We start from the raw sequence: 17,997 nt of genomic DNA, 5'->3' as shown, positions 1-17,997 counted from the left end.
GTCAAGCAGCTGCAGTGTTGTGGGTTTGCAGTCTGCAGGTGTTTATAAACTACGTCCTACAGGTAATAAACAAGTGACAAAATATTACCAAAATTAAAAGATGAAATGTTCAAAACTTATCTTCGAACATAATTATCACTTTTTAATCTCATAATTGACTGTGCATCATTAAGTATTTTTCCAACAACTTGTACTGTAGTGACAGTTCGTAGCAATGTCGTGTTAATTTTGCAGCTTGTTTGGAATTTATTTATTTTTGTGTATTGAAACGGGTTAGTCGGAATCAGCGTTGGCAAATTTGCTTATTGTTTGAGACAATGTGTGGATTTAGTACATCGGTAACTGCTTTAGGTTAGGTTTCTCAAAACAAACCACCGGTGTTATTGCCCACGAGCTTGTAATTTTTCTAAATGCGACTAATGAGTTAATTTTTCCACCAGTATTTTGGTGCGTATCAAATACGCAACGTATACTGCGCATCAGATATGAAAAATACATGTAACATCTGGCAGAGCGTCTTGTGAATTACATGCTATTTTCGCCATCCTATACAATCACTACATGCATCTTCCGTGAATTCGTAAAAGAAACGGTTTGTACTTCCGAAATTTTTGCAACAGTTTATGTATGCTAGGATCTCCAGTGAGAGTGAATGTCATTGTTAATTTCGTTGTGGTGGATGATGGAAGACAACCAACTTTTTACCTGATCTGTCTGGCTATGCAAATTTGTATACCAGTTGCGATGTAATAATGTTTACGAAGGGTTCACAAGGGACAAGAAGAGCTTTTGCTGATATCTAATGTATTGCTCCTTTTTCTACCGTGAGGTGTTTTATCGTCTTCTTCAATATTTCTCATTTAAGAGCAGATAGCACATCATTTCGTGGATTGTGTACGTGGAGATAAAAGAAAATGTTACCGCATGTATTTATTGTTTTTATTAATTTAGCATCGTTGTCATCGTAAAAACTATATTGGACTTGTCATGCACAGAAATAAAAAAAGTCTGGAATGTACAAAATGAAATTGTCTACAATACATACTAGAAAATTTTAATTTTTATTTGCATAAGAATGGTGTATAATAATTTGTTTCCCAGTAATAACTACACATAGAATATATAGTAATGTAGATTAAGTAGTACAGTATATACTGAAATCTACAAAGATAGGATTTATCACACAGCTGCACTACATGCATCGGGGCTTGGTTTACGAAATCATTTTCTCGATCTTCTGGATATTCATATACTTAGATCTATCAACTTTTATGAATATGAAATGTAAGTTCTAATTTAAAATTGATATTGTCTAAGTCTTTTTATCTTTGAGGCAATGCATTAGAGTGTAATACCCATGCATCTTACATGCTTCTGATTTCGAGCTCTATTTATTTCTTCTATGTGTAGGTCATTCCTGTTCCCTATTCTATAATTGTGGCAGTTAGCATTTGTGTGGAGATTACTTATATTTGCTTTGGTTATTAGTACACATTTAAAAATGTATGGTGGTGGCAAAGCATTCCTAATTTCCTGAAAAGAGGTCTGCAGTGAGTTTGTGTAGCTCTGTTGGCCCTTATATGGTCAGTGTGTTTCGTAAGATAATTTTTTTTTTTTAATTAGCTTTTGAACTGGGCCAAAATGATATTCCTTATGAGTCAACAGAATGGAAATGTCAAAAGTATGCGATTCTTATACCTTCGAAAGTGCAAATATTTGTGATAACTCTCAGTGCAAAGAAGGCTGAATTAGCTCTGTGTGTAAGGAACCTTAAATGGTGCTTCCAATTAATAGCTTGATGTACTGTATATGCATTCCTAACATTTTTGCAAACTGCACACACTACTAGTCGCTCTTCCATTTTCAGATAGTCTTCATCCCGGATCATTTTACCAAACTGAATGTAGTTTTTTTATTTGGTAATATTTTTTTAATTTTATCAATAGTCACTCATGTCATCAGCATATAATAAAATTTTGATTATCATGTTGCAACTGTAAATGATTGACGTATGTGAGAAAGACGATGTTGCCCAAGGGGCACATGTTAAGTAACTTCTTTTGCTATTTAGACTGCCCTTATTTTCTGATTTGGATTAACAGTGGTGAGCTCACAGTCTGAGTTCTGTTTTTGAGATACAACTGAAACCACTTTTCCCATGACACTAACTGCTTCCAGCTTATCAAGGAGGATTTCATGGCATATGGTATTGGAAGGCTTTAGACAGATCTGTATTCATTACTACCACACATTTTTTTATTATTTCTTGGGTGTAGTCTAAGACTGCAACTGTTGTGCTGTGTTTTGCATGAAAGCCATGTTCAGAGTTCATCGCTGTCTATCAGTTTCATTTTGGAGAAAGCAGAAAGAACTGATATGGGATGGTACTTTTTCTATTTTATGCCTCTCTCACTTTTAGCCACTGTGGAAACAAACCTTCACTAAAGGTAACATTTGTAACATGTCTTAAAGGTTTTGCAGTCATTATTGTGATTGGATTGAAATTGGTACACTGTCTCCAACCACGGTCATTTTTGGTTTTAAGCTCCTAGTCAACCCTAATTACTCCTGTTCATCTCTTGAAGGAATGTTCATGCTACAGGCAACATTTGGAGCCTTTATTATTTTCCTTTTTGAGAATTTTAAGTTTAGTGAATGTGGTACATTGAAAAAATAGTTATTAATGTAGTTTGTCGTTTCCTTCTTTTCTGTATTATAATTGTCAATGTGTGTTTTATTTCTTCCTCTTCTCAATTGATACTAGTTTCATTTATTACACTTTCTCAAACAGTATGGCGAAACCATAAGCACAAGAACATTATAATTAGATAAACCAAGGTCAGTATTAATTACTTCCTCTTCATAGGAATCTAAAAAGTATGCATTGTCTATGAGAGTCTGTACTGAGTGTTATTAGAGTAGGACCTATAATATGGGATAACATATTAAAACACTGTAAAATGTTCAGAAATGATATTTAACTGTGTCATTTCACATAATTGTCTTAAAAGCCCCACAAAGAAGCACAGTCACTTTTTCAAGGTACCCCATGTCTAGTTTTGAAATAAATTTCTCTAAATCTCCACAAGGTGACCTATACACAGTCGTTACCAGTTTCCCTTTTCTCACCATACAACTCAATAGCAGCTGTTTCAAAATGCTTTTCTACAATTAACTTTCAAATATCATTTCTTTTGAATTTTACCCGTTTTTCATATAAATGCAGATACCACCATTTTTGACATTTTCCCTACAGTAATAGCTAGCTAGTCTAAAAGAATGTATAATGAAACAATGGAAACTCCAGATAGGAATATCAACAGTTTGAGAAGAATATTGATTGCTACTTACTATAAAGATGACACACGAAATTGCAGACAAGCACAATTAGGGCACTTACAAATTTTCTTTTGGCCACAGCCTTCGTCAGAAAAAGAAAAACACACACACATTCATTCACACAAACAGGAATACCTCACGCACACGTTACCACCATATCTGGCGGCTCAGACCAGAATGTTAACTGATATTCCGTACACCAATTCTCTGAAAGACACAAACACTGTCTTAAACTCATCTAAGACAACTTCTAGTTAAAGGTAGTCATTCCTTAGAGACTGAATATGTAGATTCATAACTGGGAAAGAATTTGGGGGAAGTCTAGATTTAGTTGCGCCTACAATTTGTTTTATCAAGTTGGTTGTAGAGGTATTGATTGTTTCTACATTTGTTGAAAGTACTATACTGCAACTTTGCCTGTCATGAGGTAGAAAAAATCCTGGTTTGTTCTTGAAAGTCATTTTGGTAAGCTCATTTTTTGTCTTTGGAGTGTTGTTTGCCACTGTAGTTTGCACTGATCTTTGTTTTTCTTTATTCTTGCAACTACATTTGTGCTTGTTGCTGCAGAGAGGGGCTGTACTGAATGTGTTATTCCAATGGTCCGTAAAGCTGTTGGAGTCCACAGTTTGTCTTGAACTAGTCCTTTAGGGCACAGCTTGCAAAATTGGACAATGTGTTGTTTATCTTAGAGAAGGAAAGTTGCCACTCACCATACAGCGGAGATGCTGAGTCGTGATAGGCACAACAAAAAGATTTACACAATTATAGCTTTCGGCCATTAAAGCCTTTTTCAGCAAAAAACACACACCACATTCCATCCTGGATTTTGTTACCTTCATTTCTGTACACACATTAGTGCTTTGTTGACCCTTCTGCTTCCGTTTGTAAATAATAGGATCATCATCTTTTGTCTCAGTAAATTTCCATATGTGTGTTTTTTTTTTTTTATATTTCTGTACAAACATATTATTTTCCCACATTATTCAAATACAACTCATTGTCTGATATAATGCGTTCTTTCTAAGCCATCAAGTTTTAAAACAATGTGTTTGGGAAGGTTTTGGTAATTTCTTTCCATTTTTCTGTTCTTGACTTATGTTTCCTTGTTTACTCATAGATGTGGAATTGATCTTTCCTGAATGGTATGCTTGGTAACACTATGTTTACATTTCTTAAAATATTTAGGACGCTTCTAGCATACCTGATAGCTTTTTGGTTGTTGTTTTGGTAGACATCACTTGCTCCAGTAAACATTAAAACAATGTCTTGGTTGGTTTGTGGCCCTGCTACTTTTCTTTTTTTTTTTTTTTTTTTTTTTTTTTTTTTTTTTTTTTTTTTTTTTTTTTTGTCCTGTAGGCTTCATTCATTGGAGCATCTTGCTTAACTAAACGTTTTATATTAGGTTGTACTTCTTTCAACATTTCTGCCATATTTCATCCAAGACTGTCAGCAAGAATCAGTATTTTTCTTTAAAATCCAAAGTTTCCATTTGTATCATACTTGTGTTCTGGTCTGTCGCTTATTTTTTAATGATGATGGCCTGTATTTATATTGTTACTACTATCAAGACACTTTGTAAAATGCACACTTGCCTGCCACTGGTACTTTGGTTTTCTGTTGCATTTGTTGCAACTATTTAGAGTCTTTCCCTTTTTATACCTATTATTTTTTCTGCTTCATAAACTTGCAAATTGAGGGTTAACAACAATTTGCCAGAATGTGTGTATTCCAGTGTAGTTTTGTATAAAGAAAGTGCAACAGCTTTGCAGATTTATGTAAAAAGAAAGTAATTCGTCTAGGAAGGACTATTTTCACTGACAAGAATCATACATCATCAGAATGTAACAAAACATTCATCATGGATACAAACTTAAGAGGAGCAATTTAAACAAATTAGTTTTGTAAGAGGACTTTATCCCATATTAAAGGTGATAGATAATAAAGAATAAGTTGTAGTGCATTGCAGTATGTGTGTTTTTCTTTAGTGAGCTGGTATAAAATTCAACATGGGAGTATTATCTCTAGCCTGAGTAGCTATACAACTATACCATGTATAAGGAAAGCCATATAAAAGCAACTGTGTCAAAAATGCATATTCACCGTGTAACAAAGAGTGCTTCATAGGCTGCTGAGCACTGCGTATGGGTAGATATGAATATTAGAGTGAACAAACTGCAGACTGACTCCTGTGTTTTGAGATTAAGTACTCCAAATGTTGCAGACATGATTAAGCAGTATAAATTCCACTCTGTTGTTATGTACAGAGGCCGTACTGCAAGAAGAAGAAGAAGAAGAAGAAGAAGAAATGATGATGATGATGATGATGATCCTGTAGGGCTCACAGTAGTTAGTAGTTTACTATCCCTAACTCCAATGACACGAACAATAGCAATCAATATCATCATTTCTTTCCATGTGATAGCTTCTGCAAAACTTTAATTTTCTGTCATTTTGAGATAATAAGTTATGGCTGTTCATTACCTGACAGTTGCACCTCAGTTATTATCATGGACTCTTGTCCTTCGATGATAAGTCCCATAGTGCTCAGAGCCAGCCATCTTGTTCTTCAGCTAATGTTGCACTTATGTCTGGTTAGTGGTTCATCTGCTGCAAATAGTACTGGATTGAAAATAATGCCTTTGATTTGTATCTCACAGCAACAGTGGAAATCAAATGTGACTGTTCTTATCTGGTTGCTTGTGTTTCAGGGACTAATAGCTGCAGCAATGGACCATCGAATAACTATTTGGATAAAAGAAGAGAGAAAAAATGACATACCAAGTACACCAGGCTCCATGGTAGGAGATTTCTTACCATTGTTTCATTAATTTCTGTGTACAATATGCTGTGCAAATAAAGAGAATTCATGTCACATTTCTGGTAGCATGATTAATTCATTGTAATAAAAAATTGTGGCTTTCTGAGGTTATATGCAGCATTTCACAACATTGTCCAGAGATTGCAATGTGTCTTAATATTCTCAAATTGTGGAGGGGGGAGTTTAACTTTAGTTTTTGTAATTTGTTGAAATTCTTAATGTGCTGTTCATGGGCACTGATGATATGTTTGCATAAAATTAAGGTATGCTGTTGAAATAGTTGACGCATGATCTGCAAGAAGTCGGTTCCAATGGGCACAGTATGTCAGCTGATGACCTTGATGCCATCATCAGGTGAGCTGATGAACTGTTTGTTGGCACATGTATAATAGCACAGGCACTTACTGGAATGTTGTGCTCATTGGACACTGATATATGGCCATTTACCCATGATCTGTTTTTTTCATGGTTTATGCTGACAGAAGTTGAAGATTCTTGTAAGTTGTTATGCTTTTGTATGCTTATTTTAAATGAAAACTTCAATATGCAGTTTAAGTATGAATATGATGATATGCTAAATATTAGGGATGTAATTGAATTTAAAAATAAAATAGGAGCAGGAAGCTGATTATTACATTGTATAGGCCTATATAAGATTAACTGCATTGTTCACTACCACTATGGCAACTCAGAGCCAGTCACCTTCCAACCTAACCTAGACATTGGCTGCACTACAGACCAATTTTATGAATTTAAAGGTAATATTAATGCACATTCATTGGCAGTATGTTTGCAAAAAAAATGGATTTATTCTGATCTAATACACTTGCTTTAAGTGTTAACTTTAATGTGTAAACTATGAATGAAGATAACTTTATGTTAAAAATAAAGCAGGGAGTATTCATGTTGATGACACTATGTCATTATCCTAAGCTATTGACACAAATTTAGGCCCTACTACAGGCAGATGTACCTTTCTCTATATTAAAACAGCAAATCTGCCATATTACAATCTTTAAATTCATCAACTGGGTAAAATGCTTTACCTTTAAGCCATTGACCCAATGTTGTCTTAAATTTACTTTTAGATACTGTTTGTACAATTACCATTTACACTAACAAATTGTACTCTGTTGCTTAAGTAGGATTCTAATAATTTCAGGGTGTGCTCTTCCATGTCGTAGAGTCTTAATTTCATGATCAAAGTACTATGGGATACAGTGTCAAATGCTTTACTCAGGTCTAGGAGAGTAGCACAGGAGATTGAATTATTTTCAAAGCCATCATATATATCACTAACAATATTTTCAACTGCTTTAACTGTGGATAGTTTAGACCTGAATCCATACTGTGAGTTACTTAACAAATCATTCCTCTCAAAATAGAGATTCATTTGTTGGTGAACACAGTCTTCGATTATTTTAGATATTATTGGGGTTAATGAGATAGGGCGATAGTTACTTGGATTTGATTTATCTCCTTTCTTAAATATGGGAATAGTTACTGCTATTTTCAAACAGCCGGGGAAAATCCCTTACTGTAATATGCGGTTAAGGAGAGTGGTTAAAGGGGGCAGAAGATCACTTGATATCTTCTTTATGACAAAGTTTGACAGACTATAGAAGTCCTCTGCTCTGGAACTACTTAGTTTGCCTATTGCTTTGCTAACATCATTTTCAGTTACTGTTGCCCAGCAGAATTTATGGACTACATACTTATTTGAACATAAAAGTGTTTTAGCATCAAGCATGGCATTGAGGGGAGACAAATCTTGTCGTAAACTGAAGTTAACAAAGTGTGAGTTTAAGATATCTGGGGCTATGGATATAGCTAGTTGAGTTGTTGGTCTATTTATTTCATTTTTAATTACTTCCCAGGCAGCTTTACAGCTGTTGCTGGATTGAAGAATATAGTTATCATTCGCCCTACGTTTTGCCAAACTTATTTCAGATCTATAAATTTTTCTTATTCTAATGTACATCTCTTTGTACTCGTTGCTGTTATGAGATCTGTCCCTGAACATAAGAAGCATAATCCTGATGCTGTTGAGGTATGGTGTAAACCAATTATTTAGTCTCTGTGGTTTATGAGCTTGGTTATTATTCTGTCTTTTTACTAATCTGGGACAACACTCATCAAATATTCTTGCAATTTCCTCTATAAATAATTTGCTTGTGTTATTCACACACATATCTTTGTATAAGATGTCATTCCAGTTAACTGACCTTAATCTAGTTCTAAACTCTCTTATGTTGCATTCATTCATAGGTCTAACAGTTTTGTGTTGTTCATCTGGAATGCTGACTGGAACTGTAATCCATAGGCCATCATGGTCAGCTAGGCCTAACTTGACTACTCCAATTTCAACATTATTTTCATGGATATTACTTATTATATTGTCTAAGCATGCATTATATCTTGTAGCCTTATCATTTAGACAATAGCAATCGAAAGCTCTTAGGCTATCCAAGAATTCCAATATGATATGATTCTGTACCCTGATATCCATATTAATATCACCAAAAATTAAGATTCTTTGGTATTTATATTTAGGCTTAGTTAGTAAGACTAACAGTTTTTTTAATTTACCATAAATTCATATTCACTAGAAGATAGTGTGCGATATACAGATGCAACAATAATATTATGTTTAGGTATATGTACAACTGCAGCCTCAAAGATGGTAGGTCTGTGACATCAATAGTAAAGTATTGTAGATTTAGTCCATTCTTTATATATGTTATATATTATGGTTCTAGTGAACAATGCGAGCTATCAGTTCATTTTTTTAAGTGTGTCATACATAGGTGGCATCTTGGATATTGTTTTTGTGTGTTCCAGTTGTAGATTGCAGTTGTTTTAGTTTGCGATTTAGTTGTAAGTGGCATATTAGGTTATATTTTTGCTACACTTGCAATTCATTTTAAGATAAAGATGTTTTGGATAGAGTTGTATTCTACACCTATATTGTTTCTTTAATGATGTGGAGACAGGGTTGTAGCATAGCCAGTGGTTCAATTGGAAGGTCATAGGTTGATTGTGAGTTGAGAAAGCAAAATAATTGTGTCATAATTGTCTTTTTTCCATTGTTATCAATATATCATTAAATGAAAACCCAACTTTTCTGCTGTAGTCTGGTATTCTCAAGATTTTTATTTATTTATTTATTTTTGTCTGAAGGTAGTAATAACAAGATAAGTGTCATTAAAACCATTTCCCCATATATTCCCACTAGTTTCAGTTTCTATTTTTCTGTTGCTGACATCATCCATGGGTCATTACTTAAGGCTTATATCTCTACCATGTTGTCATGTCATCAGTCTGCCAGTGCAGAGTCATGTTGTATATTTATCTCATAGTTCCTTTGAAAGATGTTTGAAGAGACATTTATTGCAGTTACTGGTTTGAGAAGGAAGTTTCATATAATAATAATTTCTGTATTAGTACTTTGATCTGAATTGTAAAGTAGGCCTCAGTAAGAACAAAGCAGGAAATTTTGATTTCGGACAAATGGCATTTAGTAGACATACAATACTGTGTACATGCAATCTGATAAACTGCCGTGTGTATATTTGTGACAGTAACAGAGTTGTGGCAAAACTAAGAGGTTACAGACTGAAATACTGACTCTTGTAACTATGTCTTACATAGGCATCTTTTCATCACAATAAATGTTTGTAAAGTTGCAAGGCTTTCACAGAAGAATTAAGCAATTTTTGGTGTAAATAATGTAACTTGAAATGTGATTGAAACTTTGTCACACTGTACAATACCTGTTAGTTCCTATGCCTCACTAATCTTCAAAGTTTCTCTGGAAGCAGTGACAATGCAAATGTAAGAACTTGCCTGAGAAAACTGCAATGTAAAAATAGCTTCGGCAGAGTACTTATATGCAATGACAATATTGCAGAATTTGTATGGATCGAGTCAAGCTAGACTCCACATTCAGTGTAAGCCTAGACTAAGAACAACAGGACAGATGAGCGTAGTGCAGATTTCAGTCTTTGCATTTTGAATATATCACATATTATCATTTACTTGATTTGAGGATTATCTTGCCCATATTCAGGGCATTCATTTTTTGAATGGTATCTACCATTGGTCTGACAATGAGAACAGCTGGAATAGTTTGTGATATACAGGGTGATTCAAAAAGAATACCACAACTTTAAAAATGTGTATTTAATGAAAGAAACATAATATAACCTTCTGTTATACATCATTACAAAGAGTATTTAAAAAGGTTTTTTTTTTTCACTCAAAAACAAGTTCAGGGATGTTCAATATGGCCCCCTCCAGACACACAAGCAATATCAACCCGATACTCCAACTCGTTCCACACTCTCTGTTGCATATCAGGCATAACAGTTTGGATAGCTGCTGTTATTTCTCGTTTCAAATCATCAATGGTGGCTGGGAGAGGTGGCCGAAACACCATATCCTTAACATACCCCCATAAGAAAAAATCGCAGGGGGTAAGATCAGGGCTTCTTGCAGGCCAGTGATGAAGTGCTCTGTCACGGGCTGCCTGACGGCCGATCCATCGCCTCGGGTAGTTGATGTTCAGGTAGTTACGGACAGATAAGTGCCAATGTGGTGGCGCTCCATCCTGCTGAAATATGAATTGTTGTGCTTCTTGTTCGAGATGAGGGAACAGCCAATTCTCTAACATCTCCAGATACTGTAGTCCAGTTACAGTAGCACCTTCGAAGAAAAAGGAACCGAAAACTTTATTGGCTGAAATGGCACAGAAAACGTTCACCTTAGGCGAGTCACGTTCATACTGAGTTGTTTCCCGCGGATTCTCAGTGCCCCATATACAGACATTGTGACGGTTGACTTTCCCGTTAGTGTGGAAAGTTGCTTCATCACTAAACACAATCTTTGAAACGAAAGTTTCATCTGTTTCCATTTGAGCAAGGATAAAATCACAGAAATCGATTCTTTTAATCTTATCAGCTGCAGACAGTGCTTGAACCAATTTCAGACGATAAGGTTTCATAACTAACCTTTTTCATAGGACTCTCCATACAGTTGATTGTGGAATTTGCAGCTCTCTGCTAGCTCTGCAAGTCGATTTTCCTGGGCTGTGAACAAATGCTTGCTGGATGCGTGCTAGATTTTCATCACTCGTTCTCGGCCGTCCAGAACTTTTCCCTTTGCACAAACACCCATTCTCTGTAAACTATTTATACCAACATTTAACACACCACCTATCAGGAGGTTTAACACCATACTTCGTTCGAAATGCACGCTGAACAACTGTCGTCGATTCACTTCTGCCGTACTCAATAACACAAAAAGCTTTCTGTTGAGCGGTCGCCATCTTAGCATCAACTGACGCTGACGCCTAGTCAACAGCGCCTCAAGCGAACAAATGTACAACTAAATGAAACTTTGTAGCTCCCTTAATTCGCCGACAGATAGTGCTTAGCTCTGCTTTTTGTCGTTGCAGAGTTTTAAATTCCTGAAGTTGTGGTATTCTTTTTGAATCACCGTGTATAACACCTATCTTTTCTATATTAATCTTCTCATACTACTCTTCTTTGAAATAACCACAGAAATGAAGATTACATACCACATTTCTCTTTTGCACTACTTCTGTTGTACAAAAGTACATGGTTTATTAGTAGCTCAAATTTGTGTAAAAGTTGCATGGGTGTTCCATCACTACATGAGAAATTATATGCAGAATGGTTCTGTATTGGCACATATCTATAAAATAATGTTATCAGTCACATAATTTTATTTTCAGTGTAATCGAAATAAATCTTATTGACTGTGTGTGACCCACAATTATTCTCTCACAAAAGAAAACTGAGAACAGGCAATAAAATGATAATTGTTAAATTATGTGGTGTCATTTATTCTTGACAAGTGCTTTAATTTAGCTGGAAACTTGTGAAACTTGGAAACAATATGTGAAGATTAATATATCCACTATACTTTGTGTTACTTTTACCACAGGTCGAGGTATACCCCTCCAGTGTGAAAATAAAGGAAGAATTGCAAGATTATGTGAATGAAGAGGTAATTTTAAAATTTAGATGACTGAGTAGAATTAAGCACTGCTGTATTACTTCACAGCTGTGGTGAATACAGTAGAAGTAGGTGATACAGCTGTTTATTAGCACCTAAGTTTTTTCTGTAGTACTTCCAATAATGACACTCATAGTATGATAATATGCCCTCTAGAGCCAAGTATTGAAAGAATCAAAATATAGGATTTTTTTAGCATTGCAGTGTATGGTTTGAAGTATTATCTTCAAGAAGGCACAGTAGTTTGAACATAGTTTATTTGCATATTTGTGAAGACAAGTAAGAACTCTGCCATGCCCTGGATTTGAGCCACAATTCCACACTTTTTTGGCCAGTTGCCTTCATGAGTAGGCTATCTACAGATTCCACCTTGACTGAATCAAATTGTCATTCTTACAATAGGTGCACTTAGGGGATAGAACAAGACTGAGAACTCATTATACTTTTTGGAAATGACGTAGAACAGATGCAAGACACAACAGTAACTTCATAAACACTTATTTACATGAGCCATTTTGGATTTGAGAGTTTGAGACTCACTTCTTTGAGATGGGGGCAGCAGAAGACGTGCTTCTACCTTACAGAAGAGTAATTTGAAACTTAGCAAGTTGGAATAATTCCATTTGCTAAACTCTACTCCTCAGATAACTTTTTTAATTTCTTTTTTATATTATGCTGATAGTAGATGCAGAACATTTACATAAAGACCAAAATTCTTATTTAGGCGATGTTCCAGTAAAATTATTTATTCATCAGTTTATTTGAGTTCTGCTAATGCCAGTGGTGTAGTTAATGATTCACTGTATATGTTCTTTTAAGATAAATCTGTAATTTACTTTATTCAGAAGCCATATGGTTGGAAACATATCGTGAGATAACAACTGTTTATTTACAGAGTGACATAAATTATTTTAAGGCCCTCATTTCACTCTTTCAGTAAACATTTTACTATTTGTGAAAAGTCATGAACTAAAAAGTTATTTGTAATTAAAGTTTCCACCACCCAGAAAATAATATTATTACCTGGACGTTTCAGTATGTTTATAATATCATAACTGTAGTTATAATTTTTTTGCTCTAATTTTTCTGTACTGGAAAATAGCTTTGGTTATCGAAGTAATTTGACAGTTTAGAAAGGAAGAAAACTACTATCCTGTGAAATTTACAAGAGGCTCAGTAAATCCCCATGGCAGTGTGTGTGGTATGAATAAAATAATCCACCCAAGTTTATTTATTTCCCAATCGTCTATCGCATAGATAAATCTAATTATTACCTGCTTCCTCATAATGTCATTGCCACTAATTTTGTTCACTTTATATAGCAATATGGATTTAGCTCCTAGTAAATGTTGCAGTAACTTCACCATGGCAGAGTCATGATTAGCTATTTTCATCTTAATGTCTCAATGTAAAACTTCATAGAGTGCATTCATCCATTCCACATTTCAGTGTCAAAGTCACTAATATGAGCAGATTTATTACAGTAACTCAGTGTGATTATTTCATGAACTTGTTTAAAAAATCTGTGTCATGATATTGTGGAAGTGACATGTACAGAGGTGACACCCTCTGTGTCCATGGAGTGTGTTTGCTCTCTGTCCAGCAGTGCATGCAGTGTCATCACTCGCACCTAGTGGTAAACTACCAGAGGCCTATCTCTGTGCTCTTCATCAACGCTCCCATTGATTGCTAAGAGCATATCCTGTGTCTATTGAAGTAGTTTTCACATAGTCTAATTTCAACTGCTTCCTTGATCAAATAGTGCCAATAGTTTCATGCATTGGTTTAAGAATCATGAAAGAAGGTTGTATACATGGAAGAACCCTGGAGATACTAAAAGGTATCAGATAGATTATATAATGGTAAGACAGAGATTTAGGAACCAGGTGTTAAATTGTAATACATTTCCAGGGGCAGATGTGGACTCTGACCACAATCTATTGGTTATGACCTGTAGATTAAAACTGAAGAAACTGCAAAAAGGTGGGAATTTAAGGAGATGGGACCTAGGTAAACTGAAAGAACCAGAGGTTGTACAGAGTTTCAGGGAGAGCATAAGGGAACAATTGACAGGAATGGGGGAAAGAAATACAGTAGAAGAAGAATGGGTAGCTTTGAGGGATGAAGTAGCGAAGGCAGCAGAGTATCAAGTAGGTAAAAAGACGAGGGCTAGTAGAAATCCTTGGGTAACAGAAGAAATATTGAATTTAATTGATGAAAGGAGAAAATATAAAAATCCACTAAATGAAGCAGGCAAAAAGGAATACAAACGTCTCAAAAATGAGATCGACAGGAGGTGCAAAATGGCTAAGCAGGGATGGCTAGAGGACAAATGTAAGGATGTAGAGGCGTATCTCACTAGGGGCAAGATAGATACTGCCTACAGGAAAATTAAAAGAGACCTTTGGAGATAAGAGAACGACTTGTATGAATATCAAGAGCTCAGATGGAAACCCAGTTCTAAGCAAAGAAGGGAAAGCAGAAAGGTGGAAGGAGTATATAGAGGGTCTATACAAGGGCGATGTACTTGAGGACAATATTATGGAAATGAAAGAGGATGTAGATGAAGATGAAATGGGAGATATGATACTGCGTGAAGAGTTTGACAGAGCACTGAAAGACCTGAGTCGAAACAAGGCCCCCGGAGTAGACAACATTCCATTGGAACTACTGATGGCCTTGGGAGAGCCAGTCATGACAAAACTCTACCATCTGGTGGGCAAGATGTATGAAACAGGCGAAATACCCTCAGACTTCAAGAAGACTATAATAATTCCAATCCCAAAGAAAGCAGGTGTTGACAGATGTGAAAATTACCGAACTATCAGTTTAATAAGTCACAGCTGCAAAATACTAACACGAATTCTTTACAGACGAATGGAAAAACTAGTAGAAGCCAACCTCAGGGAAGATCAGTTTGGATTCCGTAGAAACACTGGAACACGTGAGGCAATACTGACCTTACGACTTATCTTAGAAGAAAGATTAAGGAAAGGCAAACCTACATTTCTAGCATTTGTAGACTTAGAGAAAGCTTTTGACAATGTTGACTGGAATACTCTCTTTCAAATTCTAAAGGTGGCAGGGGTAAAATACAGGGAGCGAAAGGCTATTTACAATTTGTACAGAAACCATATGGCAGTTATAAGAGTCGAGGGGCATAAAAGGGAAGCAGTGGTTGGGAAGGGAGTAAGACAGGGTTGTAGCCTCTCCCCGATGTTGTTCAATCTGTATATTGAGCAAGCAGTAAAGGAAACAAAAGAGAAATTTGGAGTAGGTATCAAAATTCATGGAGAAGAAATAAAAACTTTGAGGTTCGCCGATGACATTGTAATTCTGTCAGAGACAGCAAAGGACTTGGGAGAGCAGTTGAATGGAATGGACAGTGTCTTGAAAGGAGGATATAAGATGAACATCAACAAAAGCAAAACAAGGATAATGGAATGTAGTCTAATTAAGTTGGGTGATGCTGAGGGAATTAGATTACGAAATGAGACACGTAAAGTAGTGAAGGAGTTTTGCTATTTGGGGAGCAAAATAACTGATGATGGTCGAAGTAGAGAGGATATAAAATGTAGACTGGCAATGGCAAGGAAAGCGTTTCTGAAGAAGAGAAATTTGTTAACATCGAGTATAGATTTAAGTGTTAGGAAGTCATTTCTGAATGTATTTGTATGGAGCGTAGCCATGTATGGAAGTGAAACATGGACGATAAATAGTTTAGACAAGAAGAGAATAGAAGCTTTCGAAATGTGGTGCTACAGAAGAATGCTGAAGATTAGATGGGTAGATCACATAACTAATGAGGAAGTATTGAATAGGATTGGGGAGAAGAGAAGTTTGTGGCACAACTTGACCAGAAGAAGGGATCGGTTGGTAGGACATGTTCTGAGGCATCAAGGGATCATCAATTTAGTATTGGAGGGCAGCGTGGTGGGTAAAAATCGTAGAGGGAGACCAAGAGATGAATACACTAAGCAGATTCAGAAGGATGTAGGTTGCAGTAGGTACTGGGAGATGAAGAGGCTTGCACAGGATAGAGTAGCATGGAGAGCTGCATCAAACCAGTCTCAGGACTGAAGACCACAACGACAACAAGTTTCATGAATGATCAAGAATTCTCATTCGTTCAAACAAAATCTTGTGTTCATTTAATAGGCTGCACACAGCCACCACAGATTTTTTGAGATTCTGTGTTTAAAGTGAGGCTCACACTCAACACAGCAATCAACAACAGTACACATAGACTGGCCCAAATAACTTTTAAAACACTCACAAGGAATATTATAAATTCCTATGACTCTCAGGCAAAATTATCTTTAATGACTCACAAAATTTCTTTAATTTTACTTTGTGACTAGGGTACTGGTTTATTCCTTGCCTCTTTAGGACACTATGTATTATACTAGTTGTTGCACAACAGAATGAAAGCTGAACCATGTGGTGGTCTGGCTTAGTTGAATGGTGTCATGTCTTGGTTTCCCCAACAGTATTGATTAATATTAGGGACAGAATACCTTTTCCTTCTCTGCACTATCATTAGATGTGTAATCTTGGAAGTGAGTGGTTCTTGTTCAAAATAGTCCTGGCTCTGTGTATTCAGGTGTTCAGAATAGCTCTCTTCTGAGCTGTATGGTGAAAGCTATGCCTGTTTAGATAAAAATCGATGTACATCAATTTGCTGTGCACAGAATGACAGTCATCCCTCTGATTTGTGTTCGAGCAACACATCTATAAAGGGCAACTTCCTATCCTCCTCCACATCCACTCAGAGTCCTGGGTTCGATTCCCAGCTGGGTCAGTGATTTTTCTCTGTCCAGGTACTGGTTTGTGTTGGCTTCATCATTTATTCTTCTTCTTTTGAGAAAGTGACAGGACTGGAAATGGAGAAGATTGGGAATTTGTACGGGTGCAGATAACCACACAGCTGAGTCCACTACAAACCAGATATCATCATCCACATCCATTGTAAATTCATGTGGTTGATGAAGTGCTGCAGTGCCTCACTGTCATTCGGCCAGATTGAAAAGTATTGTCAACATATTACCCGAAGAAGCAGGATGGACGTAAGGGAGCAGTGATCAATGCTCATTCTTCAGAACACGCCATGAAAAAGATAACTATATAACTGTGGTTGGTGACACTGACAAACTCATGGTTGCTCCATCAGCCATTTCATAGTAATTTCCACTGTAGAAAATATAAGTGGTCATCAAGGTATACCAAAATAACTTTAAAATTTAGAAGAGAAATGAGTGGCCAGTAGTTTTATTGTATTCTACATTGGTACTTTGTACGAAGGGAGACCGTGTCGAAGCTGATTGTGACTTGACTTAAAACTATGTTCATCCGCTGTATGGTTCAGCAAACATCTATGAGAAGTTCTTAATGTGATGTTCACAGTTGCCAACTACAGGTCTCAACAAGTTAATGAATTATTTTGTCAGTTTATATGAGGTCTGTCTAAAAAGTATCTGACCTTTGATTTTCCCACACAAAATAGATGATAGCATGGCATCTTTGTACACAGTAAAGGCAGAGACCTTTATGCACATGTGTGAATTTTGTCCCCTCCTTCCAGAACACCAGTCGCTGCCTGTTGGTTGCTAAGTGAGGTGCTACACAATGTGTTTGTCAGACTACTAATTCTCTCGAGATGACTGAACGTGTTGAGCAAAGATACTGCATCAAATTTTGTCAAAAGCTTAGTGATTCTCAAAGTGAAACAATTTGTAAGATGCAGCAGGTGTTTGGAGAAGATGCGATGGGTGTAACACAAATTAAGGAGTGGTTCAACCGAT

At 36.1% G+C, this 17,997-nt stretch overlaps 1 protein-coding gene across 1 annotated transcript in view; it reads left to right on the top strand.

Annotated features, from left to right (window-relative positions):
* LOC124720440 (zinc finger protein 70-like) overlaps nucleotides 1-17,997 on the top strand; it is a 125,209-nt gene continuing 107,212 nt past the window's right edge. The window contains exons 1-3 of the mRNA XM_047245793.1: nucleotides 1-62; nucleotides 6,048-6,137; nucleotides 12,125-12,187. Of these exons, the coding sequence (XP_047101749.1) occupies nucleotides 6,066-6,137; nucleotides 12,125-12,187 (135 nt within the window). The 5' untranslated portion in view covers nucleotides 1-62; nucleotides 6,048-6,065. The remainder of the gene's footprint in view (nucleotides 63-6,047; nucleotides 6,138-12,124; nucleotides 12,188-17,997) is intronic.

This window comes from Schistocerca piceifrons, chromosome 11 (genome assembly GCF_021461385.2).
Source record: "Schistocerca piceifrons isolate TAMUIC-IGC-003096 chromosome 11, iqSchPice1.1, whole genome shotgun sequence".
In the NCBI taxonomy this organism is placed as follows: Eukaryota; Metazoa; Arthropoda; class Insecta; order Orthoptera; family Acrididae; genus Schistocerca; species Schistocerca piceifrons.
This window is presented reverse-complemented; position numbering and strand designations above follow the sequence as displayed.